Source organism: Sus scrofa, chromosome 5 (assembly GCF_000003025.6).
Source record: "Sus scrofa isolate TJ Tabasco breed Duroc chromosome 5, Sscrofa11.1, whole genome shotgun sequence".
NCBI lineage: Eukaryota > Metazoa > Chordata > Mammalia > Artiodactyla > Suidae > Sus > Sus scrofa.
The window spans coordinates 86,945,629-86,959,928 of NC_010447.5; the positions used below are offsets into that span (position 1 = coordinate 86,945,629).

Genomic DNA, 14,300 nt, shown 5'->3' on the forward strand with positions numbered 1-14,300 from the left:
TCCAAAAATTTATATGGAACCACAAAAGACCCAGAATTGCCAGAGCAATCCTGAGGAGCAAAACCAAGCAGGAGGCCTAACTCTTCCAGACTTCAGGCACTATTACAAAGCCACAGTAATCCAGACAGTGTGGTACTGGCACTAAAACAGACATACACAGACCAATGCAACAGAATAGAGAACCCAGAAATAAACCCAGACACCTGTGGTCAATTAATCTTCAATGAAGGAGGCAAGAACATAAAATGGGAAAAAGAGAGTCTTTTTAGCAAGTGGTGCTTAGCAAACTAGATGGCCAGATGTAAATCAACAAAACTGGAACACACCCTCATGCCATGCTCAAAAATAAACTCTAAATGGCTTAAAGATTTAAACATAAGACAAGACACCATAAATCTCCTGGAAGAGAACATGGGCAAAACATTTTCCAACATCAACCGTACAAATGTTTTCTCAGGTCAGTCTCCCAAGGCAATAGCAATAAAAGCAAAAATAAACCCATGGGACCTAATCAAACTGACAAAATTTTGCATAGCAAAGGAAACCTTAAAAAAAACAAACAAAAAGACAACCTATGGAATGGAAATTCTGTAGGCAAAACAAAGTCTCTTAGATCCACCTACTGGCCAGACTAGAGCCTAATAAATAGTTAGTACCTCGAGTCTTGCCCCTCCTAACTCAGTGGTACCACTGAAGGTAATCCATGCATAAGAGAAAGTAGATATCAACAAAAGTAGTTAAGGACAGGAGTGCCTCCACTTGCCTCAACAAAAGTAGAGGATAAACATCCCCTCTCACAAGATTCATAGTCCTTGAATTTGGAAGAGACCTTGGAAGTCATCTAGCTGTGAAATGCCATATGCACACCTGAAGTCAGGCTGTGAATGTGTGATAACAGCAGTGACCTACGTGAATTTGCCTCCTTAGCCCAGTGCCTGGCATATTGGACACACTCAGTAAAGGACAGTTATCATCTTTTTGATGTTATGAACTCCATCCTTGAAGTCCAATAATCAAAAGTCAAAATAGAGAGCTCGAAATGCCATTGGTCCCCTTTGTCTAACTCTTCGCATTGTGTGGATGAAAAGCACAGCCAGTTATGACGACAGGTGATAAATCCAAAGCAATTGTCACATTTGTTAGCAATTCCCCATTCCTAACCATCCATAAAGATAATCATATACGGGGTTCTTTTTTTTTCTGTCTTTTGTCTTTTTAGGGCCGCACCCATGCCTATGGAGGTTCCCAGGTTAGGGGTCTAATTGGAGCTGCAGCTGCTGGCCTACACCACAGCCACAGCCACACCAGATCCAAGCCACATCTGCAACCTACACCACAGCTCATGGCACTGCTGGATCCTTAACACACTGAGTGAGGCCAGGGATCAAACATGCAACCTCATAACAGAGGGGGTTCTTCAAGTCTGCCTCTGATGGATTTCATATAATCTTTGATTTACATTTTTTTTTTGTCTTTTTTGTCTTTTTTGTTGTTGTTGTTGTTGCTATTTCTTGGGCCGCTCCCGCGGCATATGGTGGTTCCCAGGCTAGGGGTCGAATCGGAGCTGTAGCCACCGGCCTATGCCAGAGCCACAGCAATGCGGGATCCGAGCCGCGTCTGCAACCTACACCACAGCTCACGGCAATGCCGTATCGTTAACCCACTGAGCAAGGGCAGGGACCGAACCCGCAACCTCATGGTTCCTAGTCGGATTCGTTAACCACTGCGCCACGACGGGAACTCCTGATTTACATTTTATAGGCTCCTTTTGTGAAACTAGTTTTCTGCAAGTGATGGTTTATGATAAGATCATTACCAGCAATTACTGTACTTTCAGTACCTTTGCCTTGGGTACCAAAAACATTGGACAGCAGAGCACATGTCCATCAGTGTTATCCTCTGTCCTACTGAACATCTTCCCCTCTAGCTCCAGGTACAGCCTAGTCATGATCTCCAGGATTGTCTAAGTGTTGAGGACCACCTCATGCTGGCTGATGAGGTCCAGGTAAATAATCACGGATGGCAGATGGAGACAGACGAGAGCTGCCCTGGCTTAGCAGGAGGCCAGAGCCCAGAGCAAGCATAGTGCAACCAGAGGGGGAAAAGGAGCAGGTGAAAAAAGCAATATCAAATTTTGTAAATGCTTTTTCTGTCTGTATTTCAATGGCCGTATGCTTTTTCTCCTTAATCCTGGTAATGTAATGAATTACACTGATTAATTTTCAAAGGCTAGACTTACCTTTCTGGGATAAACTCCACTTGAGTCATCATTTTGTATACTTTTATATATCACATTTATACATAATTTGCCTATTTTATCTATTGCTGGGATTGATTTTGCTAAAATTTCATCAAGGAGTTTTATGTCTATATTTATGAGTGATATTAGTTCATAATTTTCTTTTTGATATATTTTTTAGGGTTAAGATGGCCTCACTTCTAAAAAATGGTATATGATTTATTTTTCTTCCTTACATGTTTGCAAAAATTCTGCAGAGATATACGCTGGCTCTGGGGTTTTCTTTATGTCAAAATTTCTGATTGTGAATTCAATTTTTTTTTTTTTTTTTTTTTTTTGCCTTTTAGGGCCAGTACGGAGGTTCCCAGGCTGCCGGCTTATGCCACAGCCACAGGAACGCCAGATTCAAGCTGCATCTGTGACCTACACCACAGCTCAAGGCAACGCCAGATCTTTAACCCACAGAGCGAGGCCAGGGATCGAATCTGAAACCTCACAGTTCCTAGCCGGACGCATTTCTGCTGCAACTCGACAGGAACTCCATGAATTCAATTTAATATATTTAGGGCAGCTCATTTTTTCTGTAGCTCTTTGTGTCAGATTTGTCAAGTTGTACTTTGTTTTTGGCTGCGCCTGTGGCATGTGGAGTTCCCGGGCCAAGGATTGAACCTGTGTAACAGCAGGGACCTGGGCGGCTGCAATGACTATGATAGATTCTTAACCTGTTGTGCCATCAGGGAACTCAAGTTGTACCTTCTAAAAAACATGTCCATTCTACCTAAGTTATCACATTCATTAGTAAAAATTGGTCTCTGTAATATTCCCTTATTTTTCTTTTGCTATCTATAGGACCTGTAGCTATATCTCTTTCATTACTAATATCAGTAATTTGTGCTTTTCTCACTTTTGTTCTTCATCAGTATTCCTAAGATTCTGCCAATTTTAACAAATCTTTTCAAAGATTAATTTATTGACTGTATTAATTTTCTATTTTTTGCTTTATATATAATTTATTTCTGCTCTTACCAGTCTTTCATTTCTTCTCATTATTTCCTTCACTTTTTTTTACTTTGGTTTCAATTACTCTTCATTTTCTAGCTTCTATAAATGAACACTTAGATAACTGATGTTATAGCTTTATTCCTATTTATGAAACATTTAAAGCCACAAAGTTCCCTCTAAGCCTTGACTTATATGGAGCTCACAAATTTTGATATGTTATCATCTGTTAAAATACTTTTTAAATTTCTCTTGTGTTTTCTTCTTTGACCTCCTATTTAGAATGATGCTCTTTAATTTCTGAATATTTGAAGACTTTTCTTCCTACTTTGTATTAATCTGTTTATAATGTAGTGGCCAGAGAACATACTCCTTAATATCTCAGTCTTTTAAGTTTTATTAAGACTTATTTTTTGACTCTACACAGGATCCATCTTGGTAAATGCATTATGTGCCTGTGCTCTGTTTCCAACCCATCTCAATGTACTGCACAACAATTCTGATACCAATTACCCCAGAGTTAGGGTCAGATGCCACAGCTTCAAGGGCTCAGTGCTCGCTTGAAGTGCCAGTCACAAGTCCCAGAGTTATCCACACTTCTGAGTGACTGGCCATATAGTCAGGTTCAATGGTTTTGTAGAATGACTCAGAACTCACTTTCTTATAAGGGATACAGCTCAGGAATATCCACGTGGAAGAGGTGCATAGGGCAAGGTCCAGAAGGGTCCAAGATAAGGAGCCTCTGGGCCCTCTCCCTTTAGATTTAGGGCTTGACACCTACCAATACATCAATGTGTTCACCAAGCAAGAAACTCTTCAAGATTTGGGTGTCCAGAGTGTATTTTAAATCTTTTATTTGGTGTACACGCATTTATGATTAATGTGTTCCTGACTGAGCTGCTTATCATTAAGCAATGTCCCTCTTTATCTCTCAAAATACTTCTTGATTTCAAGACTATTTTATCTAATATTAATATAGCTTCATCAGATTTTTTATGCTTACTAATTTCATGTTTTTTTTCTTTCACTGTTTTATTTTAAATATACATTATCTGTTTCTTTATATCCAGAGTATTTCTCTTATGGACAAGTACACACCCATACTTTTTTATCCAGCCAGGTAATTGCTTCCTTTTAACTGGAGTATTTAATTCACTCATATTTAAAACAGTTATTGATGTAATTGGGTTAGATTTATCACTTGCTATTTGTTTTCTATTGTCCCATGTGTTTGTGTTCTTCTTTTTCCTGCCTTCTTTAGTTAACTTACATTTTACTATTAGCTTCCATTTGGCTTCTTGCTAGGGCTCTTTTTTAGGTAGTTACTTTGGGGATTATTAAATGCATCCTTAACTTATCACGTTCCACTTAAAGTTAATACTGTATCGCTTGATATTTTTATAAAGATTAAGAACTTATAGCAGTTTAATTTTATTTGCCCTCCCGGTCTTTGTGCTATTGTTGTCACATAGTTTTCTATCTGGAAATGTTATAAACCCCATGACTCAAAGTATTTATGTGTTTACTAACTTTCAACGTGTTTAGGTTATATGATGTTTGCATTTTTTTCTATTTTATTTTCATACTTTAAACTACAGTATAGATTTGAAATGGCTGCAAATTCTACCACATCTAGAATAATAGAACAGAGACAGATAAAGCAGTGAAATAAGTATCAACCAACAAACTATATGATTTTCATAGGATTTTTTTCTCTGTCAAAAAGATTGCTATGAGGATTAAATGTATTTAGGTTAGTTTATGCAGAAGCTGGAGTTCAGTAAATGTTTCTTTTATTCTAAATGTTCCATTTAGAAACTGAATTTTCAGGCTAAGATATTTGTAATTAACATCAATGTAAGTATATGCTGTGAACCAAATAACAATGAGAAGCAAACGAAATACACACAAACCAAATAACAACTCAAGGAAAACATTAATTTCGGAGTTCCCGTTGTGGTGCAGCGGGAATGAATCCAACCAGGAATGAGGTTGCAGGTTCGATCCCTGGCCTCACTCAGTGGGTTAAGGATCTGACGTTGCAGTGAGCTGTGGTGTAGGTCGCAGACGTGGCTTGGATCCTGTGTTACTGTGGCTGTGGAGTGGGCTAGTTCCAATCAGACCCCTAGCCTGGCCTGGGAATCTCCACGTGCTGCGGGTGTGGCCCTAAAACACACACACACACACAAAATTAATTAATTCCTACTTATCCCGAACGGCATGACACAAATATTTGTTAACTGAATACAATAAAAATAATTACCCAAATACTCTTACCTTAATAGAATTGATATTTTGTAGTTCTATTAACATGTCAATAAGTAATTCTGCTCCCAAATAGAATGGTAAAACAGAGATACAGAGAAAGCCATCCTGGCTAACGGGAAATGTTTTATACAGATCCACCGCTTGTTTATGAAGTATCTGTAGCTCCTGGGTAAAATTCCAAAGGGCCCTACAGCAGTTTTGAAGCAGAGTCCAATAGCCCCCACGATGAGCCAGAACCTAAGACACACACAGTATTCAGAAGATGCCCAAGTTCCCAAAGTTATAGATCTCTGAATGACTTCATCTTTCTGCAGATATTATATGTCAATAGTGAAAGTGCTAACACCATTTGTTATCTGCCACTTACATGTGCCAGACATTTACTGGCACTAACTCTGTCCGTTCTAACGATAACGCCAATGAAGTACACATGCACTAACCTTCTGCTCAATTTACGGATGAGGCCATGGGGGCCTGGGCCAACCGTCCCACGAGGTACAAGTCTACTAAGTGATGAGCCAAGATCATCAGCAGTCTGACTCCAACACACCTACTGTTCTAGGACCGGGAACTTCACAGTCAGCAAAGGCAACCAGACCTGCCCTCATGCAGCTTCAGTTTATTAGGGGAGACAGACACGAGGTAAGCAGGCAAAAGCACAATTTCAGGAAATGATAAATATTGTAAAGGAAAATAAAGCAGAAATGGGGCAGAACTTAACGAGGGTGAGAGGACAGGTCCTTTCAGACAGGGTGGTCAGGAGAGAAATCCTCTCTGAGGATGTGACATGTAAGCAGAGACCTGAAAGTGGAGTTGAACAAGTCAGGTGGAGCTGGGGCGGGGGAGGAGGAGGAACGCATTTGGGGCTGAGGGAACAGCAAGTACCAAGGATGGAAGGTGAACCTGAGGGCTAAGGAGAGAACTAGCTTAGTGCCTGCAGGACACAGAGGGGAGAAGAGACTGCACAAGAGCAAGAGGAGCTGAGTTCTGAGTGGTGAGAAGGACCTAGACCTTCTAGGGCCCTGAAGCTGGTGGAAAGGGGGTGGGATGCAAGGTCAAGGGGGATGATGGGGGTTTACTTTACTTTTTTTTTTTTTTTGTTTTTTAAGGCCGCACCTGTGGCAAATGGAGGTTCCCAGGCTAGGGGTTGAATTGGAACTACAGCTGCCAGCCTGCACCACAGCCACAGCAACATCAGATCTGAGCTGAGTCTGCAACCTACAAACAGCTCATGGAAATGCCAGATCCTTAACCCACTAAGCAAGGCCAGGGATCGAACCCACAACCTCATGGTCCTTAGTTGGATTCGTTTCTGCCGCACCACGACGGGAGCTCCTACTTTATGATTTTTAGAAGTCATACTCTCTCCTGCTGTGTAGCACTGGGAACTATGTCTAGTCACTTATGATGGAACATGATAATGTGAGAAAAAAGAATGTATACATGGGTCACCATGCTGTACAGTAGAAAAAAAAAGTTATATAAAAAATGTAAAAAGTTAAAAACAAACAAAGAAAAAATAAAAGTCACACTCTACTTCTCAAAAAAATATGGGAACTTAAATATTCTTTTCTTGTCTAGAATGGACAGATTTCTTCCCACCTCTTGAGAACTTGAAGTATATCCCCTTCTTGCAATGAGAAAAAGGAAATGAATTTCTCTGTACCTATGATTCCAATTCTGGGCTTAATATCTACCAAATATTTAAGAAGAAAAAGAGCAAAGCATTTGACAGAAGACACAAGTAGAAGCAGGAGGTCAGGAGAGGCACTGCCTTTCCATGGCCTAGAAAGATCGTCCCCTATGCTAGAAAAAGGAGTCTGTGATGCCCAGGAGGGATCAAGGGCCCAGAGAGGAACCCCTGGTGTCACTGGAAGTGCCCATGTCCCAAGGGTGGCAAGAAAACAGCAGAGGGGTGTCTGAATATCCATGGAGACTTGGGAGACAAGGGCAAAGGCCACCTCAGCTCTGGGCAGATGGTTGGCCAGTGACTAAAGGGGTCCACCCTTCTCCCCCACAACTTGACCATGTATAAGACCTCAGTACCAGAGCAGGCAAGCCTCAAAGATGACTGCACAAAACCCAGCAATTTTAGCCTCACAGTTGGAAGTAAAACTACAGATAACAAGTAAATAAATGCAATATACTTTACATGCCTAGCAAAGAAGAAGGACCCCCTTACCATTGCTCTCCTGCAATAGAGAAAGATCTTCATAACATGATCCAATAGACCCACATGGGTGGATTGATCCTTTTCTTTCCCACTGAGTCCTGACTGAGAGTCTGATTCATAACCCGTTTGTGTTTTGGAAACATCGTCATCACTCGTTTTGGAATTAAGAAATGCCGAGAATTCTTCAGCATCTACAGTACAAAAATAAAGTATAATGTTATTGGAAACAGAGAGTTAAGTTCCCGAAAATGCCATGCGTGACCCGCATCAAGCAAATCATTCAGATAACAATGCTGCATACATTTGGAGAAAGGGTAGGATTTTCACGCGTGTGATGAATCAGGGAAAGTTTCCAGAGAAGGAGGGGCTTAGATTAGTTCTTAAAGGGTGATCATGATTTAGGTACATGGGAAGAGTATGGGGAAGAGTATTCTTGGCAAGGGTGATGGCCAAGGGAACGATGCACAGGCAGGAATGTCATGGTTTTTTGGGGGGGAATGATAGCACCCCATTCTTCCCTAATTTCCCCCTGCAAAACAGACACGCGTGCGTGGGAAGGCAAGTAGCAGCCCCTGGAGCCAGGCAGTGCAGCCACCCTGACCACTCATTCTCCTGCTGCTGTGCTGTAAAAACACAGAGGATTTCTCCTGACACAAACATTATCTTCTTAGGACTCTGCATTCAGTAATAAGTCTCAGTAGCAGAATATTCTATTGCCAATTTCATGGATGGTCATAGGGAGCTCGTTTAAAAAAAAAAAAAAACCCTCAAGAAGCTATATATATATTGTAATCTACATTCAAAACTTGGAGTCTTTCTATGCCTAGAGAATTTATATTCAATTACTTTCACATTCATAGTATGACACGCAGGTACCAGTTAAACTTAAACTATACCCTAGAAGAAATTACAGAGCATGTCAAGTACCTCAAATATGAATCAAAACTCCTGGGGCAGTTAACCAGCATATGAAGTATCCTGATCAGCAATAAGTTATAAAGTATTTAAAATGCCATTATTAAAAATCTACATAAGAGGGTCTGTCATAGCATAAAGATACTAGAAATAAATTTTCACTTGTGAAATGAATGATATTCGAGATAGGTGATGGCTTAGAAAGACTGTCATCAGTGCTGCACCCAGACTAAGAGCCCTGTTCACCAACGTCTCTTGACCTCCAGAGCCCCTGTCACCTGACCAGAAGACAATACTGGCTGGTCCTGCCATCAGAATATTATTGCTTTCATCCCGGAATAAGCTCACACGGAAGACGCGAACTGGAAGTCTAAGGCAAGAGTGGCCTGTTCTGAGTCCAAAATCAGAACAGCGAAATAATGATGAGATGTCTTCATGCCTGCTTCCCTCAGAGGTCTGGTGGAATCTGTTCTGAAACTTATTTCCACAAAACACAGCACCTGATAGCAAGTCTTCTACCTTGACCACTGGAAGTACTAACATTTTTTTTTTCACTTAAAAAAAACCCTTTTTATTAAAGTATAGTTGATTTACAATGTTGTGCCTATTTCTGTTGTACAGCAAAGTGACTCAGTAACACACACACACACACACACACACACGCGCGCGCGCGCGCACATATATTATTTTCCATCATGGTCTATCCCAGGAGGTTGGACACAGTTCCCTGTGCTACACAGCAGGACCTCATCACTTATCCATTTTAAATGTAACTAGTTTGCATCTATTAACCCCAAGCTCCCAGTCCATCCTGCACATCCCCTCCTCCTGGCAGCCACAAGTCTGTTCTCCACGTCTGTGAATCTGCTTCTGTTTTGTAGATAGGTTCATTTGTGCCATATTTTAGATTCCACATATAAGTGACATTACACGGTACTTGTCTTTCTCTTCTGGACTTACTTCATGAGAATCTCTAGTTGCATCCATGTTGCTGAAAATGGCATTATTTTGTTCTTTTTTAGGGCTGAGTAATATTGCACTGTATATTTTTTTTTCCCACTGTACAGCAAGGGGGTCAGATTATCCTTACTGTATGCACTGTATATTTTGGAGGTACAAATATTTTAAAAATAACATTACATTTGCTGAATGGCCAAACTGGTTTAGGAGAGAATCCAACATAAATATTTCCAGATATATATAATGGTACCATAAAATAAAGAATTAAATAAAGCAAATAAGAATCTCTAGGGAGTTCCCGTCGTGGCTTAGCAAAAGCGAATCTATCATCCATGAGGACACAGGTTGATCCATGGCCTTGCTCAGTGGGTTAAGGATCCAAAATTGCCATGAACTGCGGTGTAGGTCACAGACGCAGCTTGGATTCCTCGTGGCTGTGGCTGTGGCTATAGGCCAGCAGCTACAGCTCTGATTTGACTGCTAGCCTGGAACCTCCATATGCCACAGGTGCAGCTCTAAAAAAGACAAAAAAAAAAAAAAAAAAAAAAAAAGAAGAAAAGAATCTCCTACAAAATATCACAACTAAATTCCTAGATCACTAGAAAAATGGTTCATATACCCTGTGTGTTTGGGGGTGGTGCATGTCAGGGTATGCATGTGTTTATGTGTTACATTAATGAATAAAAATCCAAGAGCATTTTGATAGTATATAACATATTTGCTTATTTTACCTGACGGTAAGTGGGCCTTTCTTTTTTTAGCTGTAAGAAGGAAATCAAGCATCACTTTATAGTTTTCTAGAGTCAGTTTTCCTGTTGGTAATACTGTTCCTGAATTATACAGTGAGAACATACTAGGATCACATGATCGGAAACTGCAAAGGAGAAAAAAAATCTTACTAAAAATAATATAAGCAAAATTGATCTAAATTTGCCAAATACTATCTACATAAACAAACAAATGAATAAATGTTTTCACAAAATTGAATTGAGCACCAAATCACCCTGATACAAATTTGGTCATTGTCTAATCATTGCGTTGCCAAGTGATCACGCACGAGTGGTCACATATGATTGGCAGTTGAGAGAAGAGTTCTAGAGTTCAGAGGACAGAAGGGAAGCCCATCTGATCTGAACTGTTCCCTCTCACAGCCTCATAAATGGGTCTCATTGCCAAAAGCCTTCCCTGGTAGTCAAGCAACAGAATTGCTTCTTTTTGTTATTGTTGCTGTTGTTGTTTTTTGTTTGTTTGTTTTTTGGTTTTTTTTTTTGGCCACTTCAGTGGCATATGGAAGTTCCCAGGTCAGGGATTGAACCCAAGCCTCAAAAGTGACCACGTCAGATCCTTAACCTGCTGTGCCACAGGGAAGTGCCTCCCTCTAATCGCTTCTTAAATGCGAATCTGGACTAGCCCACACAGGAAATGTCATCTATCTGGAGATGTTTTGGCAAAGGTTTAGTCTAGTTATTACCATAACCCAAATTCTAGAGAAACAGAAACGGGAAATCAAGTTCATTGTGGGTTTCAACTCGCCTATTTTATCACTGGATTCCTGAAATATATACCCTCTTACTTCATATCTCTGTCACCAGTCTTCCTTCCTCCAACCCATCTGAAACGTTATTGTCGGAGAAACAGCTTATCACAGCCTTGCTAAAAACAACCAAACAAAAACGCTTGATAATCTCCCCCTGTATATAAAGTTTAGATTTAACAGACAGTTAAGATTCTCCAAGATCTGGTACTGAACTACTTTTCTAATCATTTCTCACTGCTCCCTTTCATATGCCTTAGATTCTGGTCAAACCGCAGGGGGATGTCAGCCTGTGTTTCCTCCCTGGGCTCTGACCCCTGTTCTTCCATCTCCCTACCTGCACATGTCTAAACCTTGCCTAGCCATCAGGAACAAACCACATAGCTTCTCCCCGTGAAACCTCTCCTGTTAGTCTCAGCCACGAGAAAGGATCCTTCCCAGGAACACAAAAGACTCTAAGTGCATTCCACTTTCTTCCCTTATCTGCAATTAACCATGAACATTTGAGATCCACCTGACCAGGCTTTAATCTGTACATCCTGCTCATCTTTGAATGCACATTGCACTTATCTCAGTACCTTGTATCTAATAAGATGCTCAACAAGTATTTTTTTAATGAAAGACTCTGGTTACACAGTTATTTTTATCTCCCATCACACTTTTTAGCCAAAGACACTCAATAACAGCTGGAAGATGTCTTTTGAATTAATGATAGAAAGTTTTTGTTGTACAAGAAAATGCAACCTGTGTTTACAGAAGCTTAAAATATGTGTCTAAATGAAACAGAGATTTGCCTAATGCCTACTCATATCTACAGTTACTATATAATTAATACTAAATTTATTTTGGAAAATTCACTTTCCCCTTTCACTGAAGGCTGTATGGACTAGCATATTCAAAATATATACAGTACTTCAAAAGCACTTATTTCAGCACTTGTTTGGGAAAGATTCTGAGATAAGAAATTAAGACATATACCAAAAGCCAGTAAGATCAAAGCACTCTGCAAACCTCTTTAAGTTATTATCAGCATTGGAGCCTGAACATACACATGCAATCCATGTTCTTGAAGCTCAAGAAGTATTATTCCTTGGTAATATACCATACCTGACCATCACAGGTGAGGTGCCATATTTCAACTTCATACGCTCCCCTAGCTTCGTTAAAAGCAGGTTGAAGTGTGCATTTGCCAGATAAAGGTTCATCTGAGCTTTCCAGGGCATCTCCTCAAGACATATTTGATGGAACCTCTTCCTTTTCACATAATTTAATATTAAAGGATTCAAGTTATCCATCAGGAATCGATATGCTACTTTTCGAACATCAGTTCTCTTATTTCTGCAGGGGGAGAAGGAAGTTTTAAAATTATATAAACTCCCAGACATTTAATAGAGAAGAATGATTCCAATTTGTGCAAAATACATCAACAAATCACTTGACTGCCTTTATGCAAATGTTTCTGGCTTAGTTATCATTTCCTTAGTGCTAAAAATATGAAATAGGATAGTGAAGAAGGCACAGGGGTGAACACTAGTGACAAAGATAGTATGAATTTCCTTTAATTTTCTCTGATGTCTGTGTTTTAGGCTCAAACCAAACACAGCTCTTCTTTTCCATCATCAAAAGGCCACTGAGATTAGACAACTAAATTTTAACATAATGTTCACATTCATCAACTAACTTCAATATTAAACAAGAAAATCATTTCTCTGTTCTGTTCCTTAAGGAAAAAAAACAATGAAGCCAAATGTTTCTAACGTTAGCTAGACTACAGAGGAAACAAAACATCAGTCAACTATACATAAAACAACTTCATAAATCTATATCCAATGTGCTCTGCAAAAAACTACAATCTCAAAAATTAGCTAATAGTTTAGATTCAAGTATAACATATGCTAAATTTGTTTGAAATTATTCCTATCAAAATCTCAAAGCAGTCCACCTAATTTCAGTTACGTAGTTGTTTATATGGTATGAACTTACTTGTTCAAAATTATTTAATGTATTTATATATTTTTCCTATTGACAATGTGCTGCCTCATTGATTAGTGCCATTCTACCTGATTTATATCAGAGAAGGGAAAAAAAGATCTTAATTGGTAAGAAAAATATCTTGTTCACTTCAGTAGATAACACGTCTGAACCAGAATCAACACAACACACACACACAATACATAGAAGAAAAGGAAAGAAAGAGAGATGGATAGAAGGAAGGTAGACAGACAGTGCTGCACCGGAAGACCTGATGAAGGAAGAAGGAAGGGACGAAGGAAGAAGGAAGGAAAAAGGGAGGGAAGGAAGGAAACTACTTCTTGACATGTAATGTTGACACTGTCATTCATTGGCTAAATATTTTTTTTTGATGACTTCCTTTTAATCCAGTTTTTTGAGCCTTTTGTTGTTGTTTGCTTATTCGTAATGTTATTTGGTTTCCAAACAAATGGTTTTTGTTTTGTTTTGTTTCGATTTTTTAGGGCCGTACCCTTGGCATATGGAGGTTGCCAGGCTAGGGGTCTAATCAGAGCCACAGCTGCTGGCCTGCACCACAGCCACAGCAACACCAGATCCAAGCCATGTCTGCAACCTACACCACAGCCCACAGCAATGCCCATCTCTAACCCACTAAGCAAGGCCAGGGATCAAGCCCGCAACCTCATGGTTCCTAGTCGGATGCATTTCTACTGTGCCACAACAGGAATTTCAAATGGAAATGTTTTAAGTAACTCTATCTTAAAAGTTAAAAATATAATTTCCAAAATGAAAATCAATCTTGTTCCTGTGTGATGAGATCAAGTCACCTCAAAAGGCCCAGGAGAGTGACAGCACTAGCTGTATCTTCCCTGCTGAGGAAGGTGAGATCATTCAGGGAAACACTTCTCACTTTGGCATAAGGATGTTTTTAAGCCAGAGGTAAATGAGAATCAATAGATACAGAAAGAAGCCTTCCTGGGGGTTCCTTTATCTGATAAAAAGTAGAAATTTCTGAAAAATGAGGAATGCCAGAAGTCTCTCTCGGGAAATTTTATGGCCATGAAAAGGAAAAATCAGCATCAAGATGGACCTGCCTTACACCATTAGTTTCTCATATATTTTTATCGCAATTCCTTTGTGTTCTCACTTTATGATCTTTTGTTAAGACGTCACATAAGCCCAAGTCCCCTTTGAGTTACTCATCACTGACTTCTCCCACGTGGATGCAAATGTTGGTAACT

The 14,300-nt window shown here is 39.8% G+C and overlaps 1 protein-coding gene across 1 annotated transcript in view; it reads right to left on the reverse strand.

Annotated features, from left to right (window-relative positions):
• Positions 1–14,300, reverse strand: part of CFAP54 (cilia and flagella associated protein 54) — a 310,179-nt gene that overhangs the window by 153,186 nt on the left and 142,693 nt on the right. Inside the window, 4 exon segments of the mRNA XM_021092730.1 lie at positions 5,516–5,743; positions 7,689–7,870; positions 10,286–10,428; positions 12,196–12,426. Coding sequence (XP_020948389.1) covers positions 5,516–5,743; positions 7,689–7,870; positions 10,286–10,428; positions 12,196–12,426 — 784 coding nt within the window.